General features: G+C 40.3%; 1 protein-coding gene across 13 annotated transcripts in view; it reads left to right on the top strand.

The window, feature by feature from the left end:
• YAP1 (Yes1 associated transcriptional regulator) overlaps positions 1 to 14,347 on the top strand; it is a 125,367-nt gene that overhangs the window by 60,317 nt on the left and 50,703 nt on the right. For 5 of the 13 annotated variants that reach the window (XM_058663982.1, XM_058663985.1, XM_058663981.1 and 2 more), the window contains exon 4: positions 4,683 to 4,724. The exons of the other annotated variants lie outside the window; for them this stretch is intronic. In XM_058663982.1, the coding sequence (XP_058519965.1) occupies positions 4,683 to 4,724 (42 nt within the window). The remainder of the gene's footprint in view (positions 1 to 4,682; positions 4,725 to 14,347) is intronic. 13 annotated transcript variants of the gene reach the window in all.

Raw genomic sequence — 14,347 nt, 5'->3', positions numbered from 1 at the left:
GTATACAAATACTTATGAATATTTTTAGAGGATAGCTATAACTCATGGATTTAAACCCTGTTTTGGAAGGTTAGGCATTTCCCATCTGTTAAGGTTGATTAAGTTTCTTACGTTACTATAGCCTGGAAAAAAATAATTTTTATGTATGTATAACATCAAATTACGTATTAGTTTGGAATAATTGCATATGTTGTATTGCAACTGTCTCATTTGCAAAACATGAAATATTTTAAAGTCCTTGCATGTAAATTATTAGACCTGGTGTCTGAGAGCTGTATTTAGTAGAGCATGACTGGAGAATTAAAAGTGACGGAAAGTGAAGAGAAGGTTTTGGGTGAAGAGTTGAGGAGTGGGAGAAGCCACCCTAGAAAGACTGGAGTTATGTGTAAGTGTAACAATATGTATGTGTAACAATAATGATATGTCCTGTATGTGTCCCAGGTGTCTGGGAGTTTGATTTCAGGACACACCTCCACAACCTGCACGCTTGTACCAAAAATCTGAGGCTGCCTGGATGCCCTGTGTAGAATGATGTGTGAGGGTATCTCAAGAAGTTCGTTGAAACTGAAATTAGTTTATGTTGGTGTGAAAGTTTCTTTTAAATGTGTGCACAGTTTTTTCATTATGCATTTTCTGTGAACTCTGAAGACCCTTCTGTTTTTTTTTTAAAGACTAATATCCTTTTTTTTTTTAAGATTTATTTATTTTTATCACAAAGTCAGATATACAGAGAGGAGGAGAGACAGAGAGGAAAATCTTCCGTCCAGTGATTCACTCCCCAAGTGACCGCAACAGCCGGTGCTGCGCTGATCCGAAGCTGAGAAACAGGAACCTCCTCCAGGTCTCGCACGCGGGTGCAGGGTCCCAAAGCTTTGGGCCGTCCTCGACTGCTTTCCCAGGCCACAAGCAGGGAGCTGGATGGAAAGTGGAGCTGCCGGGATTAGATCCGGTGCCCATATGGGATCCCGGTGTGTTCAAGGCGAGGACTTTAGCCCCTAGGCCACGCCGCTGGGCCCGACCCCTCTGTTTTTATTGTAACATAAATACTCTGTGTACGCAAATTACAGAATCGTGCCTAGATGACTCATCTGGTGTTGAGGGAATATTAACCAGGAAGAACATCCTTTTTTTCTTTTTAACACATCTTGGTTTTGTACTTTTTGTTTTCTGTCAAGTATTTTCAGTCTGTGGTTGCTTGAATCCACAGATAAGGAGCCTTTGGATATGGAAGATCCTGACTCTTTGTGAAAATTCTCAGAATCAAACTTAAGCCTGAATTATTCTGAATTTTGTCACAATTTGATTTGTAGTTGGCAAATAATGAAGCTATTGATTTCTTTCTGAATTACACATACTCGTTTGTTGTCTTCCCTTTCGGTGAATATTTAAGAATAAGCAGATGATTTCTACGTGGTGTTGAAATGTTTGAATGAGTCTCGTAGCCTCTGTAATCTTGATTCAGGTCATGCTGATGGTTACAGCTGTATTGTCCAATTAGGTCTCAGGTGGAAGGGATTCCAAGCATGGAAGGGAGGTGTGGCAAGGCACATGGCAGAGAACGCTCAGGAGGTTTGAGAAAAAGTGTTCTCAAGAATTGTAAGAAGAAAAGAAGCAAAATAGTTCTTTTCTGTGCTTAAAAAATTATACTTTAAGGGTTTTAAAAATTTATTTATTTATTTATATATTTTTTGGTAAGGCCTGGAGTCAGCAAAAGGAGAACTGTAGGGGCATTTTAATAAATTTTGAGGGCATTATTTGTAATAACATGGCATACTGGTCAAGCAGGCTGTGTGCAGTTTTACCGTGAAGGACAGTGCCTTCTACATAAGCCAGTCTGAATCCTTGTGGCGAAAGAAAGCTACACAGCTCTTTTGAAGCACCTTACAGAGTAAATCAAGCTAAGTATAAATTGGCTTGCATTTTTATCAGTTAATTTAGCAAGAACTTTCTAGTTTTGTTCTTTTGAAAAAGTCTGAGTCCAATTTCATGTTCTGTTCCTGTTGTGTCTTTTTTTTTTTATTTGTTTTTATTTTTTTATTTTTTTTTTATTTTTATTACAAAGTCAGATATACTGAGAGGAGGATAGATAGAGAGGAAGTGGAGCTGCCGGGATTAGAACCAGCGGTCTTATGGGATCAAGGCGAGGACCTTAGCCACTAAGCCACGCTGCCAAGCCCCTGTTGTGTCTTTAAAATACATATTTGCTAGACTCCCCAAAGCTGTTTATTGCATAATTTCAATGATTAATGACATTAAGCTTTTCCCCCACATTCTGAGACTTTTATGTTTTTATAAGTCCCTTTTCAAAATAGGAAGTTGAAACGATGGGCCTCAGATCTGTGGTTTGCAATTGAGTAGATTTCCAATTATGTACAATTGAAAAATCACCCTTGTGGGCCTGTGTGGTGGCTTAACGAACGAATTCTCTTCCTGCAGTGCCAATTCCAGTCCAGCTGTCTAGCTATGGCCTGGGAAGGCAATGGAGGATGGCTCAAGTCCTGGGCTCCTGTGCCCATCTTGGAGACCAGAAGAACATTTTGCCTCTGGCTTTGAATCAGCTAAGCTCAGGCCTTCATAGCCGTTTGGGGAATGGCACAAAGCATGGAAGATCTTTCTTTCTCTCTCTGTAAATCTGCCTCTCAAATAAAAATAAATAAATCTTAAAAAGAAAGGGTTTGTTTGGAAAAGGAGTTAGAAGCAGGGTTCACTACATCCTGTGGAAAAGCTTACATTATATACATATGTGTGTATGTATGATATATTTATGTTTACTGGAAAGTCAGATTTATAGAGAGAAGCAGAGATAGATGTTCCAACCACAAGTGGCTGCAATGGCCAGGGCTGAGCCTGTTTAAAGCCAGGATCCAGGAGCTTCTTCTGAGTTTCCCATGCAGGTGCAGGATCCCAAGCACTGGGCTGACCTCTGCTGCTTTCCCAGGCCACAAGCAGGGGACTGGATGGGAAGTGGAGTAGCTAGGCTATGAACCAGCACCCATATGGGATCCTGGCACATGCAACGTGAGGACTTTAAGCCACTTGGCTACTACACTGGTTCCTAAAAAATAATTATACACACTCACATTTTAAGGATTTATTTATTTTTCTTGGAAAGTCAAATATTCAGAGAGGAGGAGAGACAGAGAAGAATATCTTCAGTCTGCTAATTCACTCCCCAAGCAGCCACAATGGCTGGAGCTGTGCTGGATCTGAAGCCAGCAGTTAGTAGCCTCTTCTGGGTCTCCCACGCGAATGCAGGGTCCCAAGGCTTTGGGCTGTCCTCAGCTGCTTTCCCAGGCAACAGGCAGGGAGCTGGATAGGAAGTGGGGCAACCAGGGTTAGAACCGACATCCATATGGGATCCTGGTGTGTTCAAGGAGAGGACTTTAGCCACTAGACTACCTCACCAGGCCCCCTAAATTATATATTTAAAATTATTATTTAATTGACAGGTAAATGGAAATGATGTTTATAAAAGGAACTGGAAAGACGAGTTTTTCCACCTACTGGCTCACTTCCCAAATGGCAGCACCAGGCTTCAGCTAGAAGCCAGGAGCTTCTTTCAGGTCACCCACCTGGATGCAGGGACCCAAGCACTTGAGCCATCCTGTGCTACTTTCCCAGGCACATGAGCAGGGAGCTGAATTGGAAGTGCAATAGCAGGGATGTGAACCTGAGCCCATAAGAGATACCTCCACTGCAGGTGACAACTTACCAAGTTATGCCTTGACAACACCAGGCCCTGTTATTACACTTTCAAGTTAGTAGTATTGGCATTTATTTGACTAATAGCATTTCACATTTTCTTATTATTTAAAACTCTATAGAAATCCTAGAAAATACCTTCAGAAAGGTCTAGGGGATGTGTCTTGATTGTGAAAAGTTACGCCTGTTAGAGGAACATGCTGAGTGTCTTCATCACAGTGAGGGCAAAGTGTTGAGATGCAGACAGCTGAGGGTTATGGAAAGACCTCATGGTTTACCTGTTGTGTTATGCTTGTAATCTCTGTCAGCACACACACACACACACACACACAACAAAGTGAGAGATAGTCACTAAGAAAAATGACAGAGCTAGAGAATAGTTTGAAGGTGTAAAAATGATAAATAAGACATTAGCAGGTTTTTTTTTAATATTTATTTTTATGCAGAGAAAGAGGTTTTCTGTCCTGATTTACTCCCCAAAGGACCACAATAGCCGGGACTGGCCAGGCTGAAGCCAAGAGCTGGAACCTTCTCCAAGTCTCCATCTGAGTTGCAGGAACTCAGACACTTGGGCCATCCTCTGCCGCTTTTCCAGGAACATTAGCAGGGGGCTGGATCCAAAATGAAGTTGCTGAAACTTGAACCAGTGTTCATGTGTAATGAATAGTGGCTTAACCCAATGCTCCAATGGAACGTTTTTAACTTTAAGAGCACAGAGGATAAGGGTGTGTGAGAAGTTTTAAAGCCAAAAGAATTTATGTGTTGATAGTCCCTACTTTGTGTGTTGCTCATAAACTTTGAAGTTCTAGCTTGTGTTTGAGATGCAGACTCTCCAGAAAAAGGACTAAGACGGTGGGCTTCTGGAGTCATTACACCTTGATTTCAAATCGCAACTGTCACTAATTGCCTTTGATATACTGGAGAAGTTACAGTGTCTGCATATGCTTATTAGGTTTTATGGTTTTTTTTTTCACTTGCAGAATGGAATAACCAAGATAATAGCAACTTGGAGCTCATTAGGGGTATGCTTGGTGTCGTATCTTGCGTATATAAAAGTAAATAAATAGGATCTAATATTATGTATTTGAAACAGTTTGTACTTAATTTAAAATGTAGAACAGTGTATAGCATGTAGGGAATATGAAGATTGGGAATTCATTTGTAAAATAAGAAAATACTCCATGAACTCATGTAGTTAACTTATAAAGGGCGTTAGCTTGCATTAAGGGAGCTTCTCCAGTTAGTAGCTCTTTGAGGTCTTTCCACGCAGTGGTGACCAACACATGGCTGTTGACTGGCTGCAGCATTCCGTATGCTGTGCGTGTCAGCGCAGCCAGGCGCTTCTGTTCTGCAGGGATGGCGAGAGTCCCTTTCTCCTCTTCCCCTGGAGATCTCTCCATGTTACCTGCTTCCAGTCTTTAATTTTTTTTAAGTATTCATTTTTCCTTCCCTTCTTAAAGAAACCCAAATTACTTTTGCTAAGAAGTGTTTCTAGTTAACTTTCTCAGTAATTTCAAATCAATACATATTTATATTATGGAGTTGCTTTCTCTCACTGTCTCTCTCTCTTTTTCAGAGAGAGAGAGAAACTTGGAGAGAAAGAGAAACAACCCCACATGTACTGATTCACTCCACAGATGCCCACAGTGGCCTTTGGCTAGGGCTGATAGCTGGAGCAGGAATCACATCTCTCCCAAGAGAGTGGCAAGGGCCCAGTCAGCTGAGCTGTTACTGCCGCCTTCTCGGGGGTGCGTTAGCAGGAAGCTGGAGACATGTGTTAAACCCAGGCACTTGTGTGTGGAGCGTGGACATCTTCAGTGCTAGGCCAAATGCCATTCTGGTGTGTTTTTAGGAGATTATTTTAATCTCAGAATTATGAAATTCAAAATAGCTATCTAAATTTCAGGTGATTTGGTTGTGCACTTGATTATTTCAGACAGGTAGGTTTGTTCCTGTGTTGCGTTTTTTTTTCTTTTGGGGGGGGTGTTATTTTGAAAGTCACCCTTTTTTTTTTCTTTAAAAAAAAAGGCGTTTTATTTGAAAGGCATGTTTACTGAGAGAAGGGAGACAGAAAGATCGATCTGAAACTGGTTCATTCCCCAAGTAGCCGCAGCTGAGCAGAGCTGAGAGCTTTCTCTGGGTCCTCCATGTGGGTGCAGGGGCCCAAGGACTTGAGCCATGCTATGATGCTTTTCCCAGGCCATAAGCGGAGAGCTAGATTGCAAGTGGAGCAGCTGGAACTTGAACTGGTGCCCATGTGGGGTGTTGGTGCTGCAGGCAGAGAATTACTTTGCTAAGCCACTTCACTGACCTCCCAAGAGCTTATTTTTTTCAGCGCAAGGAGAAATATATAGAAACTCAAGATTTTTAAATTCTTTTTTTTTTTAAAGATTTACTCATTTTTATTGGACAGTCAGATATACAGAGAGGAGGAGAGACAGAAAGGAAGATCTTCCGTCCGATGGTTCACTCCCCAAGCAACCGCAATGGCTGGAGCTGCACCAATCTGAAGCCTGGAGCCTGGAGCTCTTTCAGGTCTCCCACATGGGTGCAGGGTCCCAAGGCCTTGGGCCATCCTTGACTGCTTTCCCAGACCACAAGCTGGATGGGAAGTGGAGCTGCCGGGATTAGAACTGGCATTCATATGGGATTCCAGCACATTCAAGGTGAGGACTTTAGCTCTTAACACCACTGCGCAGGGCCCAAGATTTTTAAATTCTTTTGACTTGATCTGAAAGCACAAACAATACATGTTTAAAAGAAATAATTAAAAGTCTTTGAAATCATTGCTTGGGGGAAATGAATTTGTTTGAGTACTAAAAATTACTGTGATTTTAGTGTTAATATTGAACCTAGTGCAGAAGTAAAGGGGAGTTTAGACTAACAAGTAAGGATGTGAAGAGGAGGAGGCATTGGCACAGTGGTTAAGATGCTGCCAGCTGATTAGCATGTCTGCATCTCTCTTCGGAGTGCCAGCTCTGCTAATGCGGAACCTAGGAGGCAGAGGTAAATACTGCAGTAATTGGGTTCCTGCTGCCCATGTGGGAGATCCGGATTGAGTTTTCAGTGGCTTTCTGCATCAGCCTCTGCCGCTACAGGCGTTTGGGCAGTGAGCCGGGAGATCGGAGCTCTTTGTCTCTATCCAATTAATTATCTGTGTGAAGGAAAACAGACTTGCAAGTACCATTAGCAGTTAGTAAAGTGAGTTATGAGATAATGAAACATAGAGGTGTCCACGTTGAACATTTTAGTGATTGTGGATGTTTCAAAATGCTCAGTTTTAGAGAATTAAAAAAAGATTAAATTATTTACATTTAAGGACAAGATTGAATATCTTTTATTCTTGATAAATATTGAAATATTTTTGTGTTTCCCACTGATTTCTAAATTCTTCTGGTTACTCTTACTACAATAATGTTATGACTCATAGGACAAATATGTGTGTGAAAGATTAGGATACTAATTCTTTCTAAATGATATTCATAGACTACCATATATAGACAGCTAAGTGAATATGGAACAGAACTGTTATGGCCACCAAAAGTTTCCAAGACAGTATTTTCATTTGATATTAGCAAGGTTTATGCAGGTGGGAAAGCTTGCTTTATGTTAAAGTTTAAATCAGAAGTGTTTGTTTTATTTGAACAGTGTAAAACCTAAATGTTATTGCTTCAGCTATTTTTCTTCAGTAAATTTACTAAAACTCTAAGCTATTTCACTAAAACCTGGACAATTCAGATTACACTGACGAATATTTAAATAATTCTCTGTTAGAAAGTTCTCCTAAGCCTATGCATTTTTTTTTTTTTAAGGAAGTTCATCCAGCTGTAAAATCACAAACAGGAATGACATAATAGTTTCATAGGTTTATTTGGGCTTAATTTTATTTTTTCTAACCATTCATTCAAAAAATATCAAATGTTCTACATTGTACTGAGCAGTGTAGTGGCCAGTAAGATGTTAGCGCCTGGTTAAGACAAACTTTTTCTATATAATTGTAAAAAATTTTTTTCTGCAGCACATGAATGTACTGGGTGCTGGGAAAGTAGCTGCAGCCTGTCGATCGCTAATGGGAAGAACAGGAAAGATTGTGTTCTCAACAGGAAAGTTCCTTCATTTCCTCATCCAGTACGGAGTGCTTACTTTGTGCCAAACATTGTTCACAATCATGAAAATATATGATATAAACAAATAATCCAGTGTTCCAAGTAGTTAATGATGGAAAGAAGAAAAATCAACCTGTTTGGGTTGGAGTAATTGGGCAGGGCTAGAGGGAGGTGATAGTGTCTGTGACTGATGTCCTTGGAGCAGAGGGCTGAATGAATATGCAGAAGAACCATGAAGATGTCTGGGGACAAGGAGAAGAATGTTCCATGCATACCACTTTTTTTGTTTAGCAGACTATCAGCTCGGTTTTGTCTTCATCACATACCACATTTTAAAGGTGCCGAGGCATTACCTGAAGAATGGCACAGAGGTCACTACAAGTGGGTCAATCACATGTAGCCAGGAAGCCACATTATGTATGCCCTTGTAGATTTGGAACAAAGCAGCAGCAACTGAGCAAGTTTTTGAAAGTAGGGAGAGGTAGTTCGCAGTAATTTCAGGAGATGACAGAGTGGTGCCTATGGAAGTGGCTAAGGGGTGATTCAGAACCTCAGGTGCAGTACTTGAGTGGAAATTTAAGTTGATTATGAGAGAGGGAAGATGAAAGTAGCAGGGTATGGGTGATCAGTGAGGCCTTTCATAGCATGTAACTAGCGGTAGAACGGTAGGAAGTTGAGACTCTTGCCATTGCATGATAATCTCAGCTTTAAAAATTTAGAGACACCATTAAAAATAATGTATTTTCTTTAAAAATTTTTTTTTTTAATTTTATTTAAAAACAGAGTGACAGAATTCTTGCAATTGCTGGTTCACTTCCCAAATGGTCACAAGAGCCAAGGGTGAGCCAGGCAGAAGCCAGGAACTAGAAACCCAATCCCGGCTTCTCAAATGGGTGGTCGGAGTCCAAGTACTTGGGCCATCAACTGCTGCCTCTAGGTACACCAGCAGGAAGCTAGATCTGAATCTGTGGAGCTGAGTCTCAAAGTAGCACTCCAATAGGGAAGGCAGAGAGAGAGAGAGAGAGAGAGAGAGAGAGATGTGAGTATGTGTGTGTGTGTGTAATGTTTACTTTTTATTTGAAAGGCAGATTTACAGGTTAAAGGGGGAGATGAAGAGGTTCTACCTACTGTACCCTCTCACCCCACTCTAATGATAGATTGGAAGCCAGGAGCCAGGAACTTACTCCAGGTGTTCCTCATGGGTGCAGGAACCCAAAGACTTGAGCCATCCTCTGCTGTTTTCCCAGGCCATTAGCAGGAAGCTGGATAAGAAATGAAACAGAACAGGAACTAGTATCCATAAGAGATGCTGGCACTACAGGCAAATAATCAGCCTACTGGCCCCAGGATGCCAGCATTGTAAGCAGTAGCCTATACCTGCTTTGCCACAGTACCAGCCCCAGTAAGGACTTACCTAGGGGTCTTTTCCTCTGTTTCCACTTTTTGTCATCTGATCATTTGATTGGTAAGACCCAAATCTAACTTATCATTTGACCCTGCTTTTTTGTGTGTATAACATGTGAGTTTAATAGTTTAAATCTATTGTTAGAATAAACTGGTACAGTATTTCAAGAATAAGGAAATGACGTTATGCCTAGTGTTAAGCATTTTCTTTAGCAGGCTCTCAACAATCCCTTGAGAAAGTGTTTATCTTCATTTTACAGGTAAGAAAAGTGAGCATCAAGCATTTGCCCAAGGTTAGAAAACTAATAAATATTGGATCTAGGATGTGAAACAAAGTCTGTGTGAATATAAATATTGTACAATTTCCCTACAAATACACTGTCCGAAGTTGAATGTGAAGCTGAACTACTACTGAATTTTGTTTGTGATATATCAGTTTTTTGGTTTTTACATCAAGTAACCTTATTTTTATTTTTAAAGGCTTATTTTTATTGGAAAGTTAGTATACAGAGAGGAGGAGAGACAAAGAAAAAGATCTTCCATCTGTTAATTCACTCCCCAAGTGGCCACAACTGTCAGAGCTGTGCCAATCCGAAGCGTAGAGCCAGGAACCAGGAGCCTTCCAGGTCTCCCACGTGGTTGCAGGGTCCAAAGGCTTTGATAGTCCTCTGTTGATTTCCCAGGCTACAAACAGGGAGCTGGATGGGAAGCCAGGCTGCCAGGATTAGAACCGGCACCCATATGGGATCTCAGTGCGTGCCGGGTTAGGACTTTAGCCATTTGGCTACTGTGCCAGACTTCTAAGTAACCTTTTTAATGTCACTTTTGCTATATTGGCAGAGTTTGTGTTACGGTAATTCTAATAAAGATTTGCTAAATCTTTATTCTGTATTCCTGTCTGGAGAAATTGCCTAAGGATTTGTTAAAATTAAGATTCTTGGTGCATCTAATTCAGTAGGGATAGAATCTAAGATTCAGCTTTCTAAATAGTTAACCAGGTGATGCTAATACTGCTGGTTCATGAACTCCACAGGTAGAAAGCTCTTGAATGCTTTAAGGATACAGAAATATTACTAGAATTCTGCTTTGTTATTTCTATTTTAGAGTGGAAGATGATGTTGCTAGTAGATAACTCCGTCTTCACTTGTTTAATATAAAAATCTTGCAAAATAAATGTTATCTACCTTTTAAATTGTTTCTGATTTCTAAAAGCACCAACTGAGAATCAGAGAGGTTGTGACTTGATCATGGCTAATCATTATTTCACTTGTTAGGTTCTTAATCATTGCAGCTTAGCTAACTTGCTGAGTCCTGGAGATACTAAGCTGCCTCACCAATAAAACAAAACAAAACATGATCTCTGTTTCAAGAGCTTAAAGTCTGCAGAGCAGAGTCTGCAAGTCTGCAAATGATTAGGTTACAGTACAGCAGCCATGAGCTCAGTGGTTGGGGCACCCCAGTGCCAGTGAGTGAAATGCAGGTAAGTAGCCGTGCCAAGAATCTGGCTCAGGCCTTCAGATATAGGCTCAAAGTTCATCTTAATCTGTCACATTGCCCACTGTAGTGTAAAAGGGTTTTAGTCTCATTGAAATGTTCTGATAGTTTCTCAAAAGAGTCTCTTAACATAACATGTAGATAAACATTTGAAGTTAAGGTGAAAAATGAAATGAGGTAGCTAACACATTGTTTTCCCCCAGCACGAATTTTTTTCAGTGTGTTTATAATATTTCTAGTTGTAGCTTGTAGGCCTAATGTGGAATCCAGCTTAATGGTTTAAATCTACCTACTTTAGCTCAGTTTTTGTTTTTAGGGATTTCTTTTGATTATTTGCAATGCAGAGTTATAGCAAGAGAATTTCCATCTGGTTCACTCCCCATATGGTTGCATAGGCCAGGACTGGGCTGGACTAAAGCTAGGAACCAGGAGCTTCATCTGGGTCTTCCTTGTGGTTACAGGGGCCCAAGGAAGGGCTTGGATCGTATTCTGTTTTCCCAGGCGCTTTAGCATGGTTCAGAAGTGTAGCAGCCAGGACTGGAACTGATGCTCATATGGAATGCGGGCATGGCGCATGCTGGCTTAACTCATATGTATCATGACATCAGCCCCTTTCAGCTCAGTTGTTTATTGTAAAAGTAGAGGCCAAAAGAAAAATCTTACTTCTTATGCCAAAATTTGAATTATCAGCTGCTTCTTCACAACCAGTACATTTATTTTTTTATTTCACTTATTGAAGCCGCAAAAAGTCAGTGACAGTATTTAAAGGCTCTTCCAATTTATATATGGCAATTATTACATGTTTCTACCTGGAGTGTCAGCAGAACTTTCCTAGAGATTGTTTAGGGGTTGTAGTTACAAGCATATTAATTCCAGATGTTTATATTTAGAATGCTCTAAACCAAGCTGCAGAAGAGTCAAAAGTGAATAAATATGCTTAGGTTCTTGTTCAAGAGGTATAGCATGCAATCCAGAATATCACAAACTATCCTCATAGTAATTGCTTTTTAAGACTTAAGGTTTATATTTTATTGAGAAGTCAGATGTATGAAGAGAAAGAGAAACAGAAAAATCTTCCATGCAGTGGTTCATTCCCCAAGTGGCTGCAAAGGCCAGAGCTGAGCCAATCCTAAACCAGGAGCCAGGAGCTTTTTCCAGGTATCCCACACAGCTGCAGGATCCCAAGGCTTTGGGCCGTCATTTACTATATTCCCAGGCCACAAGTAGGAGCTGGATGGGAATTGGAGCAGGCAGGCTATGAACTGGTGACCATATAGAATCCTGGTGCATGCAAGGTGAGGACGTTAGCAACCAGCCTACCCTCTTGGGGCCTTTGCAGTGATTTCTAATAAATGTTGTCATCTTTTTCCCGAGTATCCTTGCAAAATCATGCATACTGTCACAAAAAAGAGCATTTTTGGGGGGATGCTTCATCTCAAATGTTTGGTCAAACCCAAATTGGGGCTGTACTCCGGATTCTAGTTTTCTTCTAATTTGCGTCCTAGGAAACTCAAGTATTTGTGTTCCTGCCACCTGTGTGCAATACTTGGCTTGAATTCCTGGCTCCTCCTGGCTTTGGCCCAGCGTAGCACAGCCCTAGCTGTGGAATTAACCAGGGAATTAGAGAATGGAAGATCAATATACATTTATTTTCCCTCACTTACATGCTTTCTCTCTAAAATTAAGTGTGAATAAATTGTAAAAGCTTTCTTTAAATGAAGACAATTTCAGTGCTCTTTGCAGGAGAATGAGGGATAAGGGCACATTGAATGTGTATAGGTTGAAAGTATGTAAGATTGGTCCATACTGGAAAGACAGGCGTGATAAGCCTTATAAATGGGAGGAGTGACATTGAATGGATTACTCTATTGCTGAAGTGATGGAATCATTTTATCTAGCAGATAGCATGTGGTATGATATGAGGATCAACAAAGGAGTAAGTGGCGTTCAGATTGTAAAGAATGAGTAGCTGTACATAGGAAGGACGGAAGAGTTCTGCATATGTGGAAGTGTTAGGTACTGAAAGAAAACTGAGAAGGACTGTGAAATGATGCTGGAGGACTAGGTAGAAATTAGAATGGTTGATATTTTCAGTATCTTGACTGCTATGTAATAAAGCCTGATTATAGAGGATAACCAAATGATGTGAACATTTATATTAGGAACTTATGGAGCTGTAAGTAAGTAAAACAGGATGATTTTGTAGCATATATAAAGTTTAATGATGGAGGACCAACTTATAAGCTATTACTTAAATTTAGGTTAGGAGATGTTCAAGTTCATAATAAAGTTTAATTTGATGACAAGTGCAGATGATACCTTAAAGTAAAACCAATTCAAAATACAGGAATATATTTTTGGAAGTTTCCCCTGAGTGACCAATGAGAGGCAAAATGACCAGAGCCTCAGTATTTCATGAAAGCTTCAGGAACATGAAATTTTGAAAGAGCAACTTTTGATTATTGTCTACCATATTTGGCAGTGTGGCTCGTCCCAGTGTGAGTTCTGGAGTACTGGACTGTCAAGGCTTGGATTCTGGCCCTGCACTTGTTCGGACCTAGTAATCTTGGGCAGGCTAACTTGGCTTTACTTCAAGTTTTGTTATTTGTGAAGTGGAGATAGTGATGGTACATTAAGTTATTAATATTTCCTTACAAATGTTTGCACATAGAATGATGCCTTGCCTTGTAATGCATAAATACAAGATACCAGAATTTCAAAGCAAATTGATCAGATGTGTAGAGTTTTCTTTTAAAAGACCATTGAATTTACTTTTCCAGCTATTACTACTACTTTCTAAGGAAAACTGCTTCCTGCACTTTGAGCAACTCGTCAGAGTGTGCTTAGTAAACTTTCAGTGTCCTGGGTGACTTCTTTATCCTTGAATTGTGGGACAGGTGAGCGGGAGAGGTTGACCAAATAACTTGCGTAGCTAGGCAAGACTTTCTTGTTTGATTAGACATTGCAAATGGTTTTAGTTAGTCATTACTAATGCTAGAAGATCCTTAGGCAAGGGCAGGAAGTTGATGCTGAGTCACCTCCAATATTGTGACATAGGGTACTTTATTTGTACTTTGTTTAAAAGTATTCTAGAAAGTTAGTATTTGCTATAGTAGATTAATACCTGCATGAAATTTTCACCTCAGAAAAATTCTAAAATGTGAATTACTTTCATTATAGCTTACCATTGTATTTTGCTTATCCTGTTTCAAATTTCTTACTTTATCTGCAACTCAAAAAAATTCTGATCTCCCCCCCCCCCCTTCTTGACAAAGGACCTATTTTTAGCTTTTCCTCCTCCCCAAAAGGCTTTGGTGTGGGGATCAGGTATGATACCCAGTCTTGGCAAGGCTCTTACAGCTCTTCCACGTCTAAGGGCCCTAAGGGCCCGGCTCCAGAATATGTAAAAGTGAATGGAAGGGATGAGGATTTCAGTGAATTTAGGGGAATAAGTATTAGCCTTTAGTAGTGGAAATTCCTTTTAAATGTTTCTCATTCAACCGTTCACTGGTTGAAATGATAAAAGGATTCGGGATTATTCTTGGTCATAAAAACTGAATAAGCCATCTTCGCTTTCTTCTCTTACTTTGACACACAGATACACCCTTGTCACTATTTTCTTTGCCTGATATGATAGTGCC

Source organism: Ochotona princeps, chromosome 4, assembly GCF_030435755.1.
Source record: "Ochotona princeps isolate mOchPri1 chromosome 4, mOchPri1.hap1, whole genome shotgun sequence".
In the NCBI taxonomy this organism is placed as follows: domain Eukaryota; kingdom Metazoa; phylum Chordata; class Mammalia; order Lagomorpha; family Ochotonidae; genus Ochotona; species Ochotona princeps.
This window is presented reverse-complemented; position numbering and strand designations above follow the sequence as displayed.